Source organism: Hyperolius riggenbachi, chromosome 12, assembly GCF_040937935.1.
Source record: "Hyperolius riggenbachi isolate aHypRig1 chromosome 12, aHypRig1.pri, whole genome shotgun sequence".
Lineage (NCBI taxonomy): Eukaryota > Metazoa > Chordata > Amphibia > Anura > Hyperoliidae > Hyperolius > Hyperolius riggenbachi.
In genome coordinates, this window is record NC_090657.1 from 167,312,688 (window position 1) to 167,330,530 (window position 17,843).

General features: G+C 44.7%; 1 protein-coding gene across 5 annotated transcripts in view; it reads left to right on the forward strand.

Moving 5' to 3' along the window:
- LOC137542432 (cadherin-like protein 26) overlaps positions 1–17,843 on the forward strand; it is a 604,516-nt gene that overhangs the window by 247,790 nt on the left and 338,883 nt on the right. For all 5 annotated transcript variants that reach the window (XM_068264331.1, XM_068264330.1, XM_068264332.1 and 2 more), the window contains one exon: positions 3,871–3,945. In XM_068264331.1, coding sequence (XP_068120432.1) covers positions 3,871–3,945 — 75 coding nt within the window. The remainder of the gene's footprint in view (positions 1–3,870; positions 3,946–17,843) is intronic.

Here is a 17,843-nt window from a genome sequence, read left to right on the forward strand (position 1 = left end):
CATAGCTTAAATTCATGACAGGTGGATCATGTGGAGATATCTAGGTCCTGCTGATGTCATCCATGTATAGGAGGTAGCTGCTGTAGGTTCACTCCTGAACTATATTTAGTCCTTGCGAGCTAGTTGAGGGGATTAACCTTACACTGTTTTTTTTTTTTACATTAAAACAGTCTTTTTGTTTGGTTAAGTTACAGCCAGCTGTTGAGTCAAGTGCCTTATACTTGTTCGTCACTGGCTCAGTCCGTATACATCTGTTTGCTGGTGTAAACTTGGGAGCGTGTGTGACGTCCCAATATCGCATTCCCTTATGGCCGCACACCCACTTGGGTTGCAGCATGTCCAATCACTACATGTGACCAATTTCAGCCTGAAATTTGTTGCATCATTGATTGGGCATGCTCTTGGCAGCACGGATTTTTGTGTGATTCAATTATGATAATCAAATTGGATGGTTAAGTCACCTGAATGTATGGCCACATTTACAGGGTATTTATCAGTTGTGATTTGAATAAGTGCTCTTGATAAGTACAGTAATTCTTTGTCACAGGGAGCTGCTGAAATTTCCATATACCGTTATCAATGCAGCCTACTAATTTTGTCCTGTCTCCTTTCCAAAGCTTCATGGATGATGTTACTCCCGTACACTGACCTCATACAATAATATCTACTCCAATGTTGGATAACTGTTGGAGGCATCAGGCTGGCATACATTTGAAATCGGCGCCGGTAGACTTGGGCGCAGGATACAGCCGGTGTATGGCTGATCCTGCTTCTGCACAAGTCCAGGCCGTGTTAATTACTATTCCCCCTCCAGGCCTCCATGGATAGTGGGGGAATGATATAATTCGGCTTCTAGCGATTGCTGGAGGCCGAATTATTGTGTTTTTCAAGCAACCTCGGCTCCGTCTTCTGACAGCGCCAACGTTACTCACTGAGCGCTGCTCAGTTGTGATTCCTTTTGTAGTCTATGGTGGCGCTGGCTACGCCCAAATCTAGCAGCACCGAAAAGCACTGCTTCACCAGGCTGAGCCTCTGTGAAGATGTCACAAAGTATTCCTCAAACTTCTGAATTAATGACTGGCTGAAAAGAAGCCTGACTCCGGTATTGTGAGGCTGCACCTGCTGCATGCCTGTTATTTCACCACCGTATGTCAGAATATTGTCAGGATATCGTCGCCATCATTAGTCACCGCACAAAAGCCTCCAGGAGCGCGCTTTTATTTATCTTACAAGACTGCAACACAAGATGTGTTTTTATACTCAGAATAGGCTGATTTATGGAAAAAGAAAACTGGAAAAGAAGCTGTGAGATTGTGTTTAGAAGTCTGATGCCTCAACTATCAACAAATTCAGGGAACGCACCTTTACAGAAGCCCTGAAGGATGGAGATGGTCAATGGGACGCTAACAGTTACGGCTTGCAAGCAAATGTAATGAAAACTGTATGTGGAGTAAGCTAGCCGCACATTTAGCGATTTTGTGACCCAATCGACTATCTAATTTAATAATTTTATCAAACAGGATGAAATTCAGCACCGCAACAAGCATGCCTGATCAACGATTTGACCGATTTCGTGGCAAAATTGGTCAAATTTATCGATTGAGCATGCTGAAAAAACTCAGCCCTACTTGGTCGATGGGGTGCGCAGTAGAAACGAGGTGCGGTTTTGCATGACTGTCTGCTGTCCCCCCAAATGTAAATGTGCCCCCCCCCCGTGCCCGTGCAATATAAATCTCACCTGCTCCAGCTGCGGTGACTCCTCGTCTCATCCGCTGCCTCCCCCGAGTGCCACCAGACACATATGTGGGACGTCACCACTTGGCAGCTTGTGTGCGGCGGCGTTCGTCAGGAGAAGCAGCAGATGAGATGAGGAGTCGGTGCAGATGGGTCAGGTGAGATTTACAATGCATACAAACTCCATGCACATAGTGCCCTGACTGGGAACAGGGACCCAGCACCGCAAGGTGAGGATGCTGCTAAGCACTACGCCACCGTGCTGCCTGTGATGTCATTGTTTTCAGCTCCCCATCAGGTCTGCGGCCCTACTGAGCTCTCCCATTGGTCAGTAACATTTTAAACTGATTGATTAATTGTCTGTATTGTACCTATTTAAGAAGGAAGTGTTCTTCACAGTTTGTATATGGCTTCTGGCTTTGAGAAAGAGCTACTAAGCTTGAAACAGTGGGTTGTCAGCCGCTACAGCCATTATTACTTGTGACATGTCATTTTAATTTTTAATAAAGAGCTTCTAATCTATTGAAGGTGGGATCTGCTTTGGTATCTGCCTGTCATTAATACTATTTGCATATCACTTGAATTTGCTAAAAATAAATTACTATGTTTAAAGACAGGTGAACAAAGCAAGGTTATAAAGTGTCTATGCATGTTTAGTTCCCCCCTCAGTTTAAATGCTATATTATATTATACATCTTTTTCCTTAGGTGGATGTCTTATACTGTGGCCTAAGAGGTAGTATTGCTGTACAACCAACAAACACAACTTCCTACGGATGTTTTCATTTTGTTACATGTAAAGAATAGCGAGTTACAGTTGGGCAAAGCCATGTGTGCAAACTAGGCCTGAGATGTGAGCACTCATCACTCCTACAAATGAAACACCAGAAATTTGGAATGATTGCACAGCACCCGACAATTTACTCTTCTTCATTTAATGCTCAGAGTCAGGAAGGGAGCATATGCAACAACTTGAGACATGACATGCTGCATCTCAACACAATAACACACTGGCTGGCTGCGAGTCGGTGACAAACAAACTGCTCACTCTCAGCCAGTCTGCCGTCCTCCATTCCTCCTCAGTTAGAACAGCAGTGCCACCTCCTCCATTTTGCTGTGCAAGTCAAATGAAACACTGCTGCTCTCCTGTCTGCCCCCTTCCCACTCACTGTCAGACTCCTCACACAACACAATAAGCTGCTTTTACCAAATTATGACCTCTTCACCTTGCTCTCATCTTTCTTCTCTTCCTACTCTGACTGCATAATGTAAGTGTAAACACACAGTATAAACATGCTGCCCCTGAAATCTTTGCATCTGATGCAAATGTTTCACCTTGCTTCATGAAAGAACCGACCCTGGGTTGAAAAGAACTATGAAGGACATATTACATATTCTAATAGGGATCATTAATAAGTATTAAAGTCAAATGTTTACATTCTAAATATTGAGATGATGGTCTGTTCAGTCAGCACTAAAAACTGTGGACAATTCCATGATCAAACATTCAGAACCTGCTGGTGGTTCTGCTATGTCAATGAATCTAATCACCTTTACATAACCTTTACACCTTTACATTAATGTGCAGATCAGGGCTGTCAATTGTATAGATCGTGATCTACCGGTGGATTGCAGGGGACTTCTGGGCAGATCTCCCATGTTCATTGTACTCCGTCTCTTTGACTTGGGTAAACTTAGTGTAGTATGCTGGCCTGAAGCTTTGCACAGCAGTGTAGAGGATTATAATGTTACAAGGTGGGGAGCCAGACACTTACAAGCATTATGTGTTACAGCTGATTACAGTTGTACCAGACACTGAGCATAATGTAAGCATGATATTGTGACTCTATTAGGTCAAGCACTGTTCTATTTGGATTACTGAGGAGGACTCTCTGATAGGCATCTAACTGACTGGCTGCTTGTAATAATCACCGATAGACTGTCACCAAATGTCTATTTAACCTGGTAGATCATTTTCAATTCATAATTTTTGAAGTAGCTCACAGGCTGAAAAAGTGTGGACTCCACCCATGTAGAAACTATGCGAGAAGTTGCACTGGGAATATACTGAATGGCATGGTGTATTCTGGCACTTACATTTACTGGACGCGATTAATGATGTTTTTTCTCCTTTCAGGTCTTGTTGGCTGGATTTCTGGAAGGTCACCAGGGCCACACTTCATCGCACAGGAATGCCACCAGCAGACATGAGGTACAAAGCAGTTGTGAGTAGACAGAATGAGGGCCACCATTGATCACTCAGACTTGCAATTGAAGCACAATTCTGTGTGTTAAACCACCTCTGTTACATCACAACACCCCATTGTGAATGTCTATGGATTCTATCTCATGTTACATGTCTCTTCAGGTACCCTATAGAGCACTATCACACTACAGTAGAGTCTCGCTATCTGCTACCGACGGGGATTGGCTGATACCTGATAAGAGTACTTTCTGGATGCTTGAGACTCCATGTTAAAAACAGGCCAAGCTAATACAGTACTATACCCTACTCTATATACATACCATGAAGAAGAATGGAAGAAAGAAAACAGTGCTGAAAAGTCCCATCACACCTCGCGATGCAATGCATACAGTCAGGGGTGTAACTACAAATCATGGTGGCCCCAAGCAAAATTTTGATGGGGCCCCCTTGATGTTCACAACCCTCCCCTGTTCTCTTCTTGGTGACCCTCACAGGCTGGGGGCCATCTTACAGGGGTCATAAAACAAGTGGCCATCATGATCTTCACACCCATAACAAGTGTATCCACCAAAAAAAACGATCTGGAGTATCAGAGAGAAGGAAGGTTAGTAGTTGGGGCCTCCCACACCACTGGGTCCCCCTGCAGTCGCAGGGGGTGCTCACCCCAAGTTACGCCCCTGTATACAGTGCAGCATACAGACCATAGACTTGCAGGGCCATAGTTAAGCCTAGGCCACGGCTTAGGGCATCACAGGATCAAGGGCGGGTGGGCAGCAGGCTATACTAGAGGGAAGGGGAGGGTCACCTGGCTATATATACTGGAGGGAGGTAATCAGACTATCTATATGGAAGGGGGAAAGTCATCTGGCTTTTTATACTAGAGGCAAGGGGTCATTATGATACCTATACTAAAGGGAAGTGGGGGTCATCAGGCTATCTAAACTGGAGGAGGGGGTAGAGTCATCTGGCTACCTTTACTAGTGGGAAGAGTCAACGGGTTATATATACAAGAGGGGTCATCTGGCTACTACTGACAGTGGCCTTGGGCGGTAAAGAGTACAAATCCAGCCCTGTACACTTGTGCTTGTACTGTAACCATTACAGCACGCATCGACCAGTACCACTCAACATGCTGCCCATTATCCCATGGACATCACTGCAGATGCACCAGTGTGAAAGTGCCATTGGAATATTGTTGGGTCATGTTGGGATTACCGGTATATTGTCTGTTGCAGTACAACATAAGGGACGTAGTATGAAAGGACTCTTAATGAAAATCATGAAGTGTGCCGACAGGCTGAGCTCACAGAAGGACTTGCTGTCACATTTTCGTGACCCAAATTACACTTGAAGGGGGCCAAAAATAAAATCTCACCTGCTAATGCTTATTTATAAACCTGTTCATGTTTTCACAATGTATTTAATTTGCTTTGATTAAATGAAAACTTGCAAGACACATGATTGTCATTAGCCAAAGCAGCAGAACTGGAGAGGGAGGCAAGGTAGAACATTCTCACCTCTGTATTTCAGATGGAATTAAACCCGTGTTTATATCGTCAGCAGCTGTCATTAGCGATTACTGCTATTGTTAGAAATTATAGCCTTGTAGGAGGTCAAAGGGTCTCCAAAATACAGATCTTTGCTTGTTAAACTCCACCAACCGCATTCACTAGCTGTAGCCAATTTACTATTTGTGTTTGATATTTTCCTTTTCCCTGTTTATGATCTGTGCTTTTTTTTTTTTTTTGAGCATTTTAGCAGCAGATACCCACAGGGTCAGTAACTAATCTCCTAGGAGATATCTCAGACCGGCAAGGTATTGACGATGCCGAACGTGCCATGATTAGATCAGGTAGCTGTGGATAATGCATCCAGCCAATTATAACTAAGTAGCAAGCGCCATCTGAGAGGGAGAAAAATCCGAAAGGTTCCAAAGTCTAATAAGGAATTCATATTTCTACTCTCCAAACTTACATTTCACATGCTGAGAGCCAAACTCAAAAATAGTTTGTCAACTACGACTAATTATTCTTCATTCCTGATAAATTGACACACTTGTGGAATATTGGAGAATACTTTCAGAACAATTTAACTCCAACTGTTCTGTAAACAGCTGCAATTTGTACGGAAGACAGGCTGGTATGGCAAAAAGAAATAAAAACAATTCACTAGAAGACAAGCTTAACCACTGCTACATTTTCATCAAGCATTTCTGAAGTTTACTTACTTTTTCCTAAGCTCTGTCTCTGCAAGAGCCACCTGGTTTAGGTGTCACACTGACCTGCCAGAATGAGGAATGGTAGTCAACTTTTCTTTTGTTTTTCTGAGAAAAGATTTCCCCATCATTGGCGGGAGATCACCATGGCCAGTGAGAGGGGAAGCTTTGGCAGGTGACCAATCTGGTGGGGAGATGGTCTCGCAGGCAAGACCACGGCACCGTCATTTGGCCCATCACTGCACTCCATCAGCAGGTAATATCACATCAAAAAACAAGAAAATAATAATTTTAAAAAGTGAAATAAAATTCATAATATTAAATTCAATTTATGCTTTATTTAAATTTAATTATTTTCTTGTTTTTATTATGTGATTTTAACTGCGTAGAGGTATCACTGTGAACTGACCTACATCCTGAAATTCATCACAAATGGAAATGCCTTTACTACTGGCACAGGGCATCACTGCAGAATGTTTGTTTACTGAAAGTACCAAAGCTAGTAGAAACAACACATGGTCTCCCAGAAGGCTCGGAGGGGGAGGGAGATTTGGCAAAGCCAGACAGCCTAGGCTAAACATCAGTGGGGGGGGGGGGGGGGGGCAAGGCTACACACACACACATATATATATATATATATATGTGGATGTGTATATATATATATATATATATATATATATATATATATATATATATATATATATATATATACATACATACACAGTATATAGTGTTTCTGACGGGTATCCTGAATAATGCATTATACAGTGAGTCCCAAAACTTCCTATGGATACAGGAAAAACGCAGAGAGACCAAGAGCCCGTTATGGTGTAGTATATTAATGCCAGGTTCTGGATAAATACAAAGTGATGAGGTCCTCACAAAGGTGGGTTGCAACACAGCAACCACAGTATAAAAGCAAGTAAGGAAATCCCGTCCCTAGTCGGGTTCTTTGTCTTCAAATGTTCGCACTCCAGAAAAAAAACAATTGTTTGGTACACAAAACAAACATTTGACAGCAACCTCTAATAGCTAGGGGGCTGTAAACAATATCACTGGGAGGAAGAAAGCCCCCTCCAAAAAACCCACGGATGTAATAAATGGCTTACCTCTAAGAAGAAAGAGCACAATCTGCTTCCTCAGAACAAATAAAGTAGTGTCTGGGTAGCCAAGGTGTAGAGCTTGGAGTGGCTAATAAAAAAAATGCACTGCATTCTACTATATGTCACTCAAGGGCCTCTTTAAACGCACACAGAACATATTAGAGAATAAGCATAAACCACATAAATAATGTCCTGACAACCAGTGAGCATGTGAATTACCACGTCAAAGAAAATTCTATTGTTTGAAATTTCTTTCCCATAAGGTTTCTATCTATCAAGAAGCTCTGTAGGAGCATTGAGTAGCAGAACATATGCTGATCAGATGGGATGAGACCATCCCAATGTCAGGGAAATAGATTCATAGTATTCCAATTCAGTTAACAGTGGAAAGAAGCAGACTGCACCTGAAGGTTATTTACTGCACCACTGAGCGCTCCCAGGAGCTTGTGTCACTTCCATTCCAACAAAATAATATCATAATTAATCTTTATTAGCTGCAGAACATCGCAGGATGCTTTTGTGAACTCTGTTGCCACAGCCTCCCGGCGCTAATCTATATTCAATATTTATCAGTTAAGCAGAGACTTGCGGATGCCACCAAATCCACTCTAATTAGAGATTTTCACTCCGAATGGAGACGGTCAGACGGGACGACCAGGTTTATTCCTTCCCCAACTCAACTATATATCAGACTGAATGTCAGCAACAAGATAACTCAGGAAGATGAGCTAAACATTTGTATCTGATCCTCAGAAATCAATCAATAACAGGAATAGATCATCCAGTATATGATGACTGAAGTTGAGATGCCGCAGAAAAAAAAGGGACACCAACACAAATTAGTGGCTGTAGTTCTGAGGTCTGTAAAAGACTCCGGGAGGCCTCAGATCTGGAGATTGGACCTACTGGCCCAATTCTCTAAGTTCTCCAGTCTAGCCTCAATCTGATCCAGGCGAAGTCTTGGTGACTCAACTGGCCCTTGTCCTCCTCCAAGGCATCAGCGAATGTGTCCAGCCATTGCTATATCGCGTGGATCCAATCCCCGAACTCATGGATCTGGTTGTTACTGCTGGCCAACGCTGAGTTCAGCTCCTTTTTGAACACATTATTGATGGAGGACAGAAGAAGGGAAGCTTAATCAATTTGGGGACCAATCGAGCTCTCCTGAGAATACCAGGGCATCCTCAGGCCATCTCTCTCAAGAGTGGCAGAAGTCTGCTTGGAAGAGGAAGCGGCGGCCATCTTTGCAGACTGTCTCTACTGTTGCCGCATGAAAAGATCTGATAAGAGATCCAAGGAATTGTCCTTTTTTGATTGTCCCCGGGTCACAGGGTGCTGCAAAAATCAATTTTTGTCCTCTGCTGCTTACATAGCACCAATGTATCTCAGCTCAGACAGAGAGCTCAGCCTGAATGCATCCGCTCCTGCTGTCACCGCACATGCACTCCTATAAATTAGTTTTAAGCAAAAAGCCACAACTATACATAGGCTTAGTTATTCAGTTGTTAAAAGGGTCAGTGAAACAGAGGAAACGTATATACCCAAAAGTATCAATCATAATTGTTGAGGTAAGTATATCAATAAATGCAAATTCCTCATGGGTTGCTGTTGATATTCTCCAATCTTCCCCATGTTCCTGGCTTGAGGATCTTTACAGACATTGGATTGGTGATGACCAGTTGTAGACCCCGCTGGAGATCTACCTGAGCAACATACAACACATCAAAGACCACCAAGGGTTTTTTTTTTTTTATCGTAAATTTGTTTTAAGTAGTGACCTAACAAAACCTCCTTCATAAAAGTAAGGAAGTTTAGAAGAAAATGTAGAAAATATAATTCAAATGTCACTATAAAACATACACTTATCCCACCTTTTTAGCTTTAGTGAGAAGCCTGGCATATACTTTCATTCCCAGTTTTTTCATGTCTGGAGAGTAATTCATCCCCACAAGGCTGATTCAGGAGTCCAGATGGTCACATGTCAGTCTTGCTCCAGCATTTGTTCTTTATAAAGTTCATGTTTGAAAATGCTGAATCACAAAGGCAAGTGGATGCAAAAATGTCCTTCACTCGCTGAGCAACTGAAATCAAATGAAGGGATCTTTCCTTTGAAACCACAGATCAGACATTTATTGAATCAGCAAGCACTCTTCCCAGCCAAGCCAATTCTCTGAGAAATGTTCAACCTCAACAGAAGATTGATCTTCATGAAATGCCTCTATTGATGTGGATGTCTCTACAAAATTTATATCTGAAAATGGAAATAAAGCAAAACTCCAGACAGGTCCGATGGCCCTGAAATCAGTGAAACATCTTCAAAGTTCTTCCTTCTTGGGAGAAATTACAATCAGAAATCGGTCCCCTTCACAGGATAATAATGGAGGCTCTACAGTCAGTGCTGTTAAAATTTACAAAGCCCTTCAAACTGTTCCTTTCTCAAATTATTGTCCCTAAGGACAAAATGATCTGAAAATAATACAGTTGTGAAAGGTGATCAAAGAAAATACACACCCTAGGACAAAAAAAAAATAGAGACAACGGGAGCCCTGATGGTGCAGTATGTCACAAGTTGGGTGTAGAGAATAGTTGGTAAATTTTGTACTCACAACAAGAGAGGTTGCTGAAGGTCAACCAACCACTAAAAGTAGGCTGTAACGATTGTGGAATTCTCTCCGTGGTCAGCGCACAGAACGCGCGCTGACACTGCGGAAATCCTCCACAAGCGTATAATTTGAGAGAATCCAGCAAAAGGTGCAACGCACCTGTAGAGGGAAATTCCTGTCGGCAGATGGAGCTGTGGAGTGCAGAGGAACAGATCATCTGCCCTGCCACAGACCCCAGATAGGAATTGTATGAAGGGAAGAACGCAAGGCAAGATAGCCCTTAAGAAAGAGAGTAAAGCGACAGAGTGTATGTGTGTCCAACAATCTAGTCGCCACCCAGCGACAATGAACACACAACCATGAAGATCAGGTGAGAAGGCAATCGCAATAGATGGCGATTGCTAACAGTGACACAAGACAGAATAAGCACAGAGGAGGAATGTATGTGTGTGCACCAATCTAGTCGCCAACCTGCGACGGTGGACACACAACAGAGGAAACCAAGTGAGAACGCAATCGCAATGAGAATGAGCAAAGGGACAGAATGCATGTGTGTGCACCAATCTAGTCGCCAACCCGCGACGGTGCACACACAACAGCAGATACGAAGTAGGAACGCAATCGCGAGAGAGGTGATTACCAGAGGTGATACAAGGCTAAAGCAAGACAGGGCACGAGAGTAGCAAAGGCACAGCAAATCATACAATGAGAAGATAAGGAAAATAACAAACGCTAACTAAACGCGAACACCGCACTCATTCGCAACAGCGAACGCGTTTACGCGCGATCACCGCATGTTAAGCGCAACAGAGACAAGCATGCCTAACTAACCCCTGCCACCCAAACACGAAACAGAGAACGAGAGCGCTTGCTTAACGGTTACCTCACCGAGCCTACAGCAAGCGTTCGTATCAGACAAGACAGGCAGACGACCGGGAAACAGGATAGGAAAGATCCACTGCTCTTTCCGCCAGAGCGAGTGCGATCCAAGTAAAGCAACAGAGCTTAGCAGGATCCACTGCTCTTTCTGCCAGAGCGAGTGCGATCCAAGTTCAGGGATAGGATAGGAAAGATCCACTGCTCTTACCGCCAGAGCGAGTGCGATCCGGGTTCAGGGATAGGATCACGGATCAGAAGGTTCCACAGCCGCTACCGCTAGGGGCTAGTGCGATCCAAGCAAGACAGGCAGATGAGATAGCCAATGGCAACCGTTGCTCCAGCAATACTCCAAGAAAGCAGATCAGAAGGATCCACAGCCGCTACCGCTAGAGGCTGGTGCGATCCAAGTAAGACAGATGAAACAGAAGGGGCTACCAGTAGCAACCGCTGCACTTGTTAGCACCCACAGACAGACAGGACGATTTCCTATCGACCACCGTTGGCGACAGGACAATCACAGCAGAGAGGCAACATAGACAAAACAGATAAGCAGGCTAACTGCACTAGAGGAGCTGCCTAGTGCAGTTCCCAGAATTACTCTAAGATAACTATAACAATCCAACAGGGAAGGCTGACACTCCAGGAGTGTATTTAACAAACCGTTATGACCAGCAAAGCCTTCTGGTCAGCAGAAGGCTTTTATACTGCCAGCCCTCAAACGAGACAGCTGGGCAATTTGCATGTATGCAAATCTCTCAGCAAAGTAACTCTGAAAGTTGCCTGATGAAGCCAGGTCTCTTTTCCAGAGACCTGCATCTCTCAGACATAAGGAATGGTCAAACAGCTGTCTGCCTGTGCAGCCAGCTGAGCGGATCATTACACAGGCAGAGATGCACAAATCCGACTCCACTCTGGGCCTCAGGTGAGCCTGGTATGGTCGCTCTCTTGCCAAAAAGAAAATGGGCGGTCCTAAGAGTTCAAAGCCGTATAGAGGCCAAACAGTACTCCCCTCCAAAGGATGGTGTAAGGCCTAAGGTGTGTGTGTGTGTGGGGGGGGGGGGGACACCCAATCGGTAGATTAAATATGTTAAAAACAGTTAAAAAGAAAAAAATTAGATGGCTTACCTAAATGAAGATAGATTCATATGATTCATGAATTTTAATATGCACTAGTAATGCGGTTCGTGGCACTGTGCCTAATTCCTCAGGCCAAATATAGTGCCTAAAATTGTGATCTGAAAATGATTTTAATTATTCAAGGCAAAGATAAACATATCCTGGATATGATTTTTTAATATTTCAAACTTAAAATCATAACATTTTTCAGTGATATCTTCCAACAGGGTAAACTCATGGAGTCATTAGACTCTCCTAGTATTTCAAGTATTTATGTGGGCTGTAGTCAAAGTAGTGCATACGGTGGCAAAAATTATTTATTTATTCACATAGGGTGTTAAACTGCAAGTTTGTAAAGTAACAATTTTTCTATACAGGCGCTGTAGAACCTTTATCTTCATTTCCGGTGAATAATGGATTCCAACTAGAAGAAACATGCTATCATCGAGTTTTTGATGAATGAGGGGTGATCAGTTGATGGTCTCCAGCCCTTTGTAGTTTGTCTGCTATGCTGGTTTCCTTTTCTTCTGAAACCTCTTCATCCATCCATGCACATTTCTCTTTCCACTGGAGTTATCTCCATAAACGTTCAATAACCATTTGTGGGCGATGGACAGCCAGCGGCCATATTATGTGAAATACTCAATGATGATACGTTACTTATGCTTGAAATTCGTTATTCACCTGCAAATTCAAATATTCTGAAATATATTTCATTGTAATAACAATAGGCACAATTTAAATGCTCCATGATGGTTAATAATAAAAAAAAAAGTTATGCCACATATAGCATTACTTTTATTACAGCTCTTGTATTATAAATATTACTATGGTTGAAAGAAGCCAAATAAAGTTCTGGAGGACTTTTTCTTTGCTGACCCCATGGAGGCTTCCCATACCCCATTTCAAGCTCACCAATCAACTCTGAATAACTTTCTTTGAAGAAAGTGGGCAAAAATGCATCGTCTTCAAGGTTTTGTGATATAATTTTGTTCCAAGACCTCCTAGACTGATTGCTGGAGAAAGACACCATCAGAAAAACAAAACACCTGACATGTGCATTGTCAGGAATATACTGGGGTGCTTATGATGTAAGGATAATATTTTCATTTTCCTGTCTGCTATGTACTTCAGATGCGTATGTATGGGTCATCATCTGGTTTTGGGGAAGCTGTACTTGTCTGCGTGACAGTGTGGAATACAATTACCCTCAGTTCCTCTGAGAGCAGGGAGCTAATTAGAAGCCCTATTGTCCCATTATACAAATCAGGACATAGTCAGGGAACTTCAAAGACCTACATTTGCATCTAAAGAAGACTTCAGTGAATAATGCTTGGGTAATCAGACAATGGCAGAAGTGAAGTGTTGAAGTCCTTGACACTTGAAACATTTACACTTCTGTTGAGGAAGTGAAGAACTGTAGGCTAAGTCAGGAAGAGTAGCTGCACCAAAAGTTGACATGTGTGTTAAACACTATTTCATTGTGAGGAAATTGAAATATTGCTGGAGGTGCAAACTATACCCCCCCCCCCCCCCCGTCCACACAGGCTTACAGCCTCGAGGCGAATATTTCATTATAAAAACCAGGGGACAACTACCTCAAATCAGTTCTCTTCTGACGGTAGCGGCAGCTGGTCTCCCGGCCCAAGCTAAGAGGCTCCTGGTCAAAGCCAGAACTGTGTCCGTCCACAAAAGTCCAAGATTCTTCTATCTGGATCCCTGTTTTTGGTAAGCAAATCGCTTTTGTGTGTATCTTTGTAACTCTTAATTTTGTAACTTTTTTACTTTGTTTTTTGTAATCTTTTGTATATATTCTGTTCTGCATTGTTCCATGTTTTTCTGGAATATTAAATTATTATTTAATAAGCTTGACTTCTGCCTGTAATGATCTGCTCAGCTGCCTGTGCAGGCGGGCAGCTTTTTGACCATTGTTTAGGTTTGCATGCTGCAGGACTCTGGAAAGGAGAGCTTCTGTCAGTTTTGCAGCTTGTGTTTGCTGAGGAATTTGCATACGTTGTCATGCAAATTGCCTGGCCACATTCATTGGAGGCGTGTACTATAAGTACTATGTGTTTCCCACAATGCTTGGCTGGTCATAAGGAGTCTTCCTGTGAAACACTCTGGAGAGTGTCAGCCATGCTCTTTGTTTGAAGATCAGCTTAGAGTAATTCCTGGAAAACTGCACTAGGCAGGTTTCCTTAGTGCAGTTAGGATTGCTTATCTGTTTGTTTGTTCTGTTGCTATTGTCTTGTCCCAGCGGTGGTCGACAGGAAATGGTTCTGATCTCTGTTCTTGGAGTATAGCTGGTGCAGCGGTTGCTACCAGCTATCTCTTCTGTTCTGTCTCCTTGGATCGCGCTAGCCACTTTTTGCTAACGCTGTGGATCCTTCTGTTCTGTCTCCTGGGATCGCGCTAGCCACTTTTCGCTAGCGCTGTGGATCCTTCTGTTCTGTCTCCTGGGATCGCGCTAGCCACTTTTCGCTAGCGCTGTGGATCCTTCTGTTCTGTCTCCTGGGATCGCGCTAGCCACTTTCCGCTAGTGCTTTGGATCCTTCTGTTCTGCTACTCTGTACCTGGATCGCGCTACCCACTTTCGCTAGTGCTGTGCATCCTATCTCTCGCTTGTCCCTGTTTTCGTGTGTCTGTCTTGTCTGCTACGAACGCTTGCTGGAGGCTCGGTGAGGTAACCGTTAAGCAAGCGCTCGCGTCCTCTGTTACTTGTTTGTCTTGTCTTGGTTAGTTAGGCGTGCTTGTCTCTATTGTGCTTATCACGTGGAGATCGCGCACGAACGCGTGCACTGTTGCGAATGAGTGCGGTGTTCGCGTTCAGTTAGCGTTTGTTATTTTCCTTGTTATTCTCATTGTATTATTTGCTGTGCCTTTGCTAACCTCGTATTCTGTTCTGATCTGCCTTGTGTCACGTCTGGCGATCGCACCTCTCGCGATCGCGTTCCTATTTCATATCTGCTGTTGTGTGTGCACTGTCGCGGGGTGGCAACTAGGTTGGCGCACACACATGCAACCTGTCCCTTTGCTCGTTCTCATTCGCAATCGCCTCTCTTGCGATTGCGTTCTGCGCTTCGTACAATTCCTGTCTGGCATTTGTGGAGGTACAGAGGATTGGTTCCTCTGCACTCCCCAGCGCCATCTGCCGACAGGAATTTCCCTCTACAGGTGCGTAGCACCTTTTGCTGGGTGCCTGCAATTACACGCTTGTGGAGGATTTCCGCCGTGTCAGCGCATGCGTTGTGCGCTGATCACGGAGAAAGTTCCACAATCGTTACACTGCCGTACTAAACTAACACTCACAGCCTAGATGAGACTGCAGTGTAGCTGTGTATAAGTCCGTGCCTAATTGTATGTTTGAGCAACACTACCATATGAAATTGTAATTGCATTGTGTGTATGGGGCACTTCTGCGCTCGACAGCCGAGTGGGAAGTCTAACAGTATCGTTTGGAACGACTGTTAGTGGTTTTGCTGCACGACAGTGTAACTTGCTTTAAAAATCATTGTCTGATTGTGCTGTGTTACTGTACAACTGTACTGTGTGTGTGGGTGCGTGGCGTTCTCGTATTTGGCCTAAGCGCAAAGCTGACCCAAATACGAAAACGCAGATTGCGTGTTTAGCCCTCGACAGCTGAGGGGACGTGTCTAGCAATGCTAGTGGTGGCAGTGGGAAGTGTTTGAGGGGTTCCAGCCTTGTTTGTAGCTTAAATAAGGCTGTTCCCTGCTTAATCTGGTCAAACCCGCAGTCGGGAACCGTATACGCAGGCGTGCCGCGGGCCGGTTCCTGACATGCATTGCTTCAGCAAAGTGCTGGTGAAAGCAGGAGGGACAGGATTTAGTATTTCTGAATATCTTCAGTGTTGAATAGATATCTTCACCCCACTAAATGATCTTTTGAAGCAGTCATTTGCATAGCATCTTTCTTTACTTCAAAGTCATTGAAAACTATTCTGACAAACGTAGCTAATTGTAAATGATCTGTCATATCAACCCATTCATCAAGCCGAAGAGAAAAATAGCTGCAGTCTTTACCTGTGAAATGATGTAATCTGCCAGGACTTCAACTCCTCTGCTTAGGCTGAATTCACAGCTTAAATAAGGCTGTTCCCCGCTTAATCTGGTCAAACCCGCAGTCGGGAACCGTATACGCAGGCGTGCCGCGGGCCGGTTCCTGACGTAATTGGCTGGCAGTGGTGGGAACGTTTAGTACATTAGTACGCAGTTTAGCTCGCTATTCTGAGTACTAAAGGCTGGAAGCTTGCTAGAAGCAACTAGCCTACAGAAGTCTACTCAGTGCAGAATCTATATACGTTTTTTTTTAGTTCAAAGATACACACTTGGTATTTGCTTCCCCCCCCCTTTTTTCTTTTAATTTTTTGCAACACGATGGCTCAGAAAGCATCCAGCTATGCAAAGCAAAACAAAGAGATACTACTCAACCTGTGTGAGCACAAAGGCATCAAGACGGTGAGCGGCCAGACTAAGAAGCAGTTAGTTCGTGCGTTCGGGGAGTATGATGAGGCAGAGTGAGCCAGCGGATGCAGCTCACGACACGCCAGAGGAGGAATCGCTCCTGCCACAGAATGCGAGTGGAGACGATGTCCTGGACGATCCACCGAACACGGAGATGACATCTCTGGAAGCCGACCTACAACTACTAGGTTCGGCTGAGCCCGAACTGCACCTAAAGCTGATCCTGGAACATCGGCAAGCAGAGAGGGAACAAGCTGCCCAGCGACTCCGGGCAGAGGAGGGAAGAGCTGAACGGTAACACCAGCTGGAGCTGGCTAAACTTCAGCAGCAGAACCGGTCTGCTGGACCCGCAGAACGCGAAGGTGAGCGAGTCCACAGAATTCCCCTGGATAAGTTCCCCGCTATGGACAAGGACTCTGACATAGACACTTTCCTACAGGGGTTTGAAAGGACTTGTCGGCAGTATGGGGTGCCCCGTGAGCAGTGGGCAAGATACCTCACACCAGGGCTGAGAGGCAAGGCCCTGGAGGCGTTTGTGAGTCTCCCCCAGGAGGAAGAAACAGACTTTGAGGCGATTAAGAAAGCCATCATTGCGCGATACCACCTCACGCCGGAGGTATATCGAAAACGTTTCAGGACAGTGCAGCGAGGTCCTAATGACAGCTACCTGGATCATGCTTGCAACCTGCGCACTGCCTTCCAGCAGTGGTTAAAAGGACTGTCAGTCAAAACCTTGGATACCCTGCAGGAGCTGATGATAAAAGACCAGTTCCTACACACCTGTCCTGTTGAGGTCCGGCTGTTTGTGCTGGATCGAGAACCAAAGACAGTGGATGAGGCTGCGGAAATGGCCGATTCCTACACCGCCCATAGAGCACCTGAGTCCTGGAGGACTACTACGCCCAGCTGGAGGGGAGAACAGAGTGCTAAACCTGTGTCACCCAGCACCCAGAGGAGGCAAGCACCGCTGTCTCCTGGATTCAGGCAACCAACCACTGACACTCGGAAATGCTTTGTATGTGACAGGGTGGGTCATATCAGCACGACTTGCCCAGAGAGGAAGAGGGAGGCCCCAAAATCCAGTGAGGCCTCAAACCCCAGTGAAATCCCAACGGCTTTGTGTGCTACCAGGAATGCCACTGGCTATGCAGAGAATCTGCAGCTTGTCACGGTTGGGGGTATAGTTGGGCTAAGAGACACTGGAGCAGAAGTGACTCTCATACATCCCCAGCTTGTGAACCCGGAGCAGTACATACCTGGGAAAATGATTGCTGTCAGAGGAGTTGGGGGTGTCACCCCTGCAATACCCACCGCCTTGGTCCACCTGGATTGGGGGGCCGGCAGCGGATTGAAAGAAGTTGGGGTAACTGACAAAATCCCCACCAACGTTTTGCTGGGTACTGACCTGGGATGGTTAGTAGCCCGGTATGAGCCTAATCCAACCCCCGTGGAGCCCGCTTCCCCAGCAGAAGTTCAGGACTCTTGCAAGGTACTGTTTGATAATGCT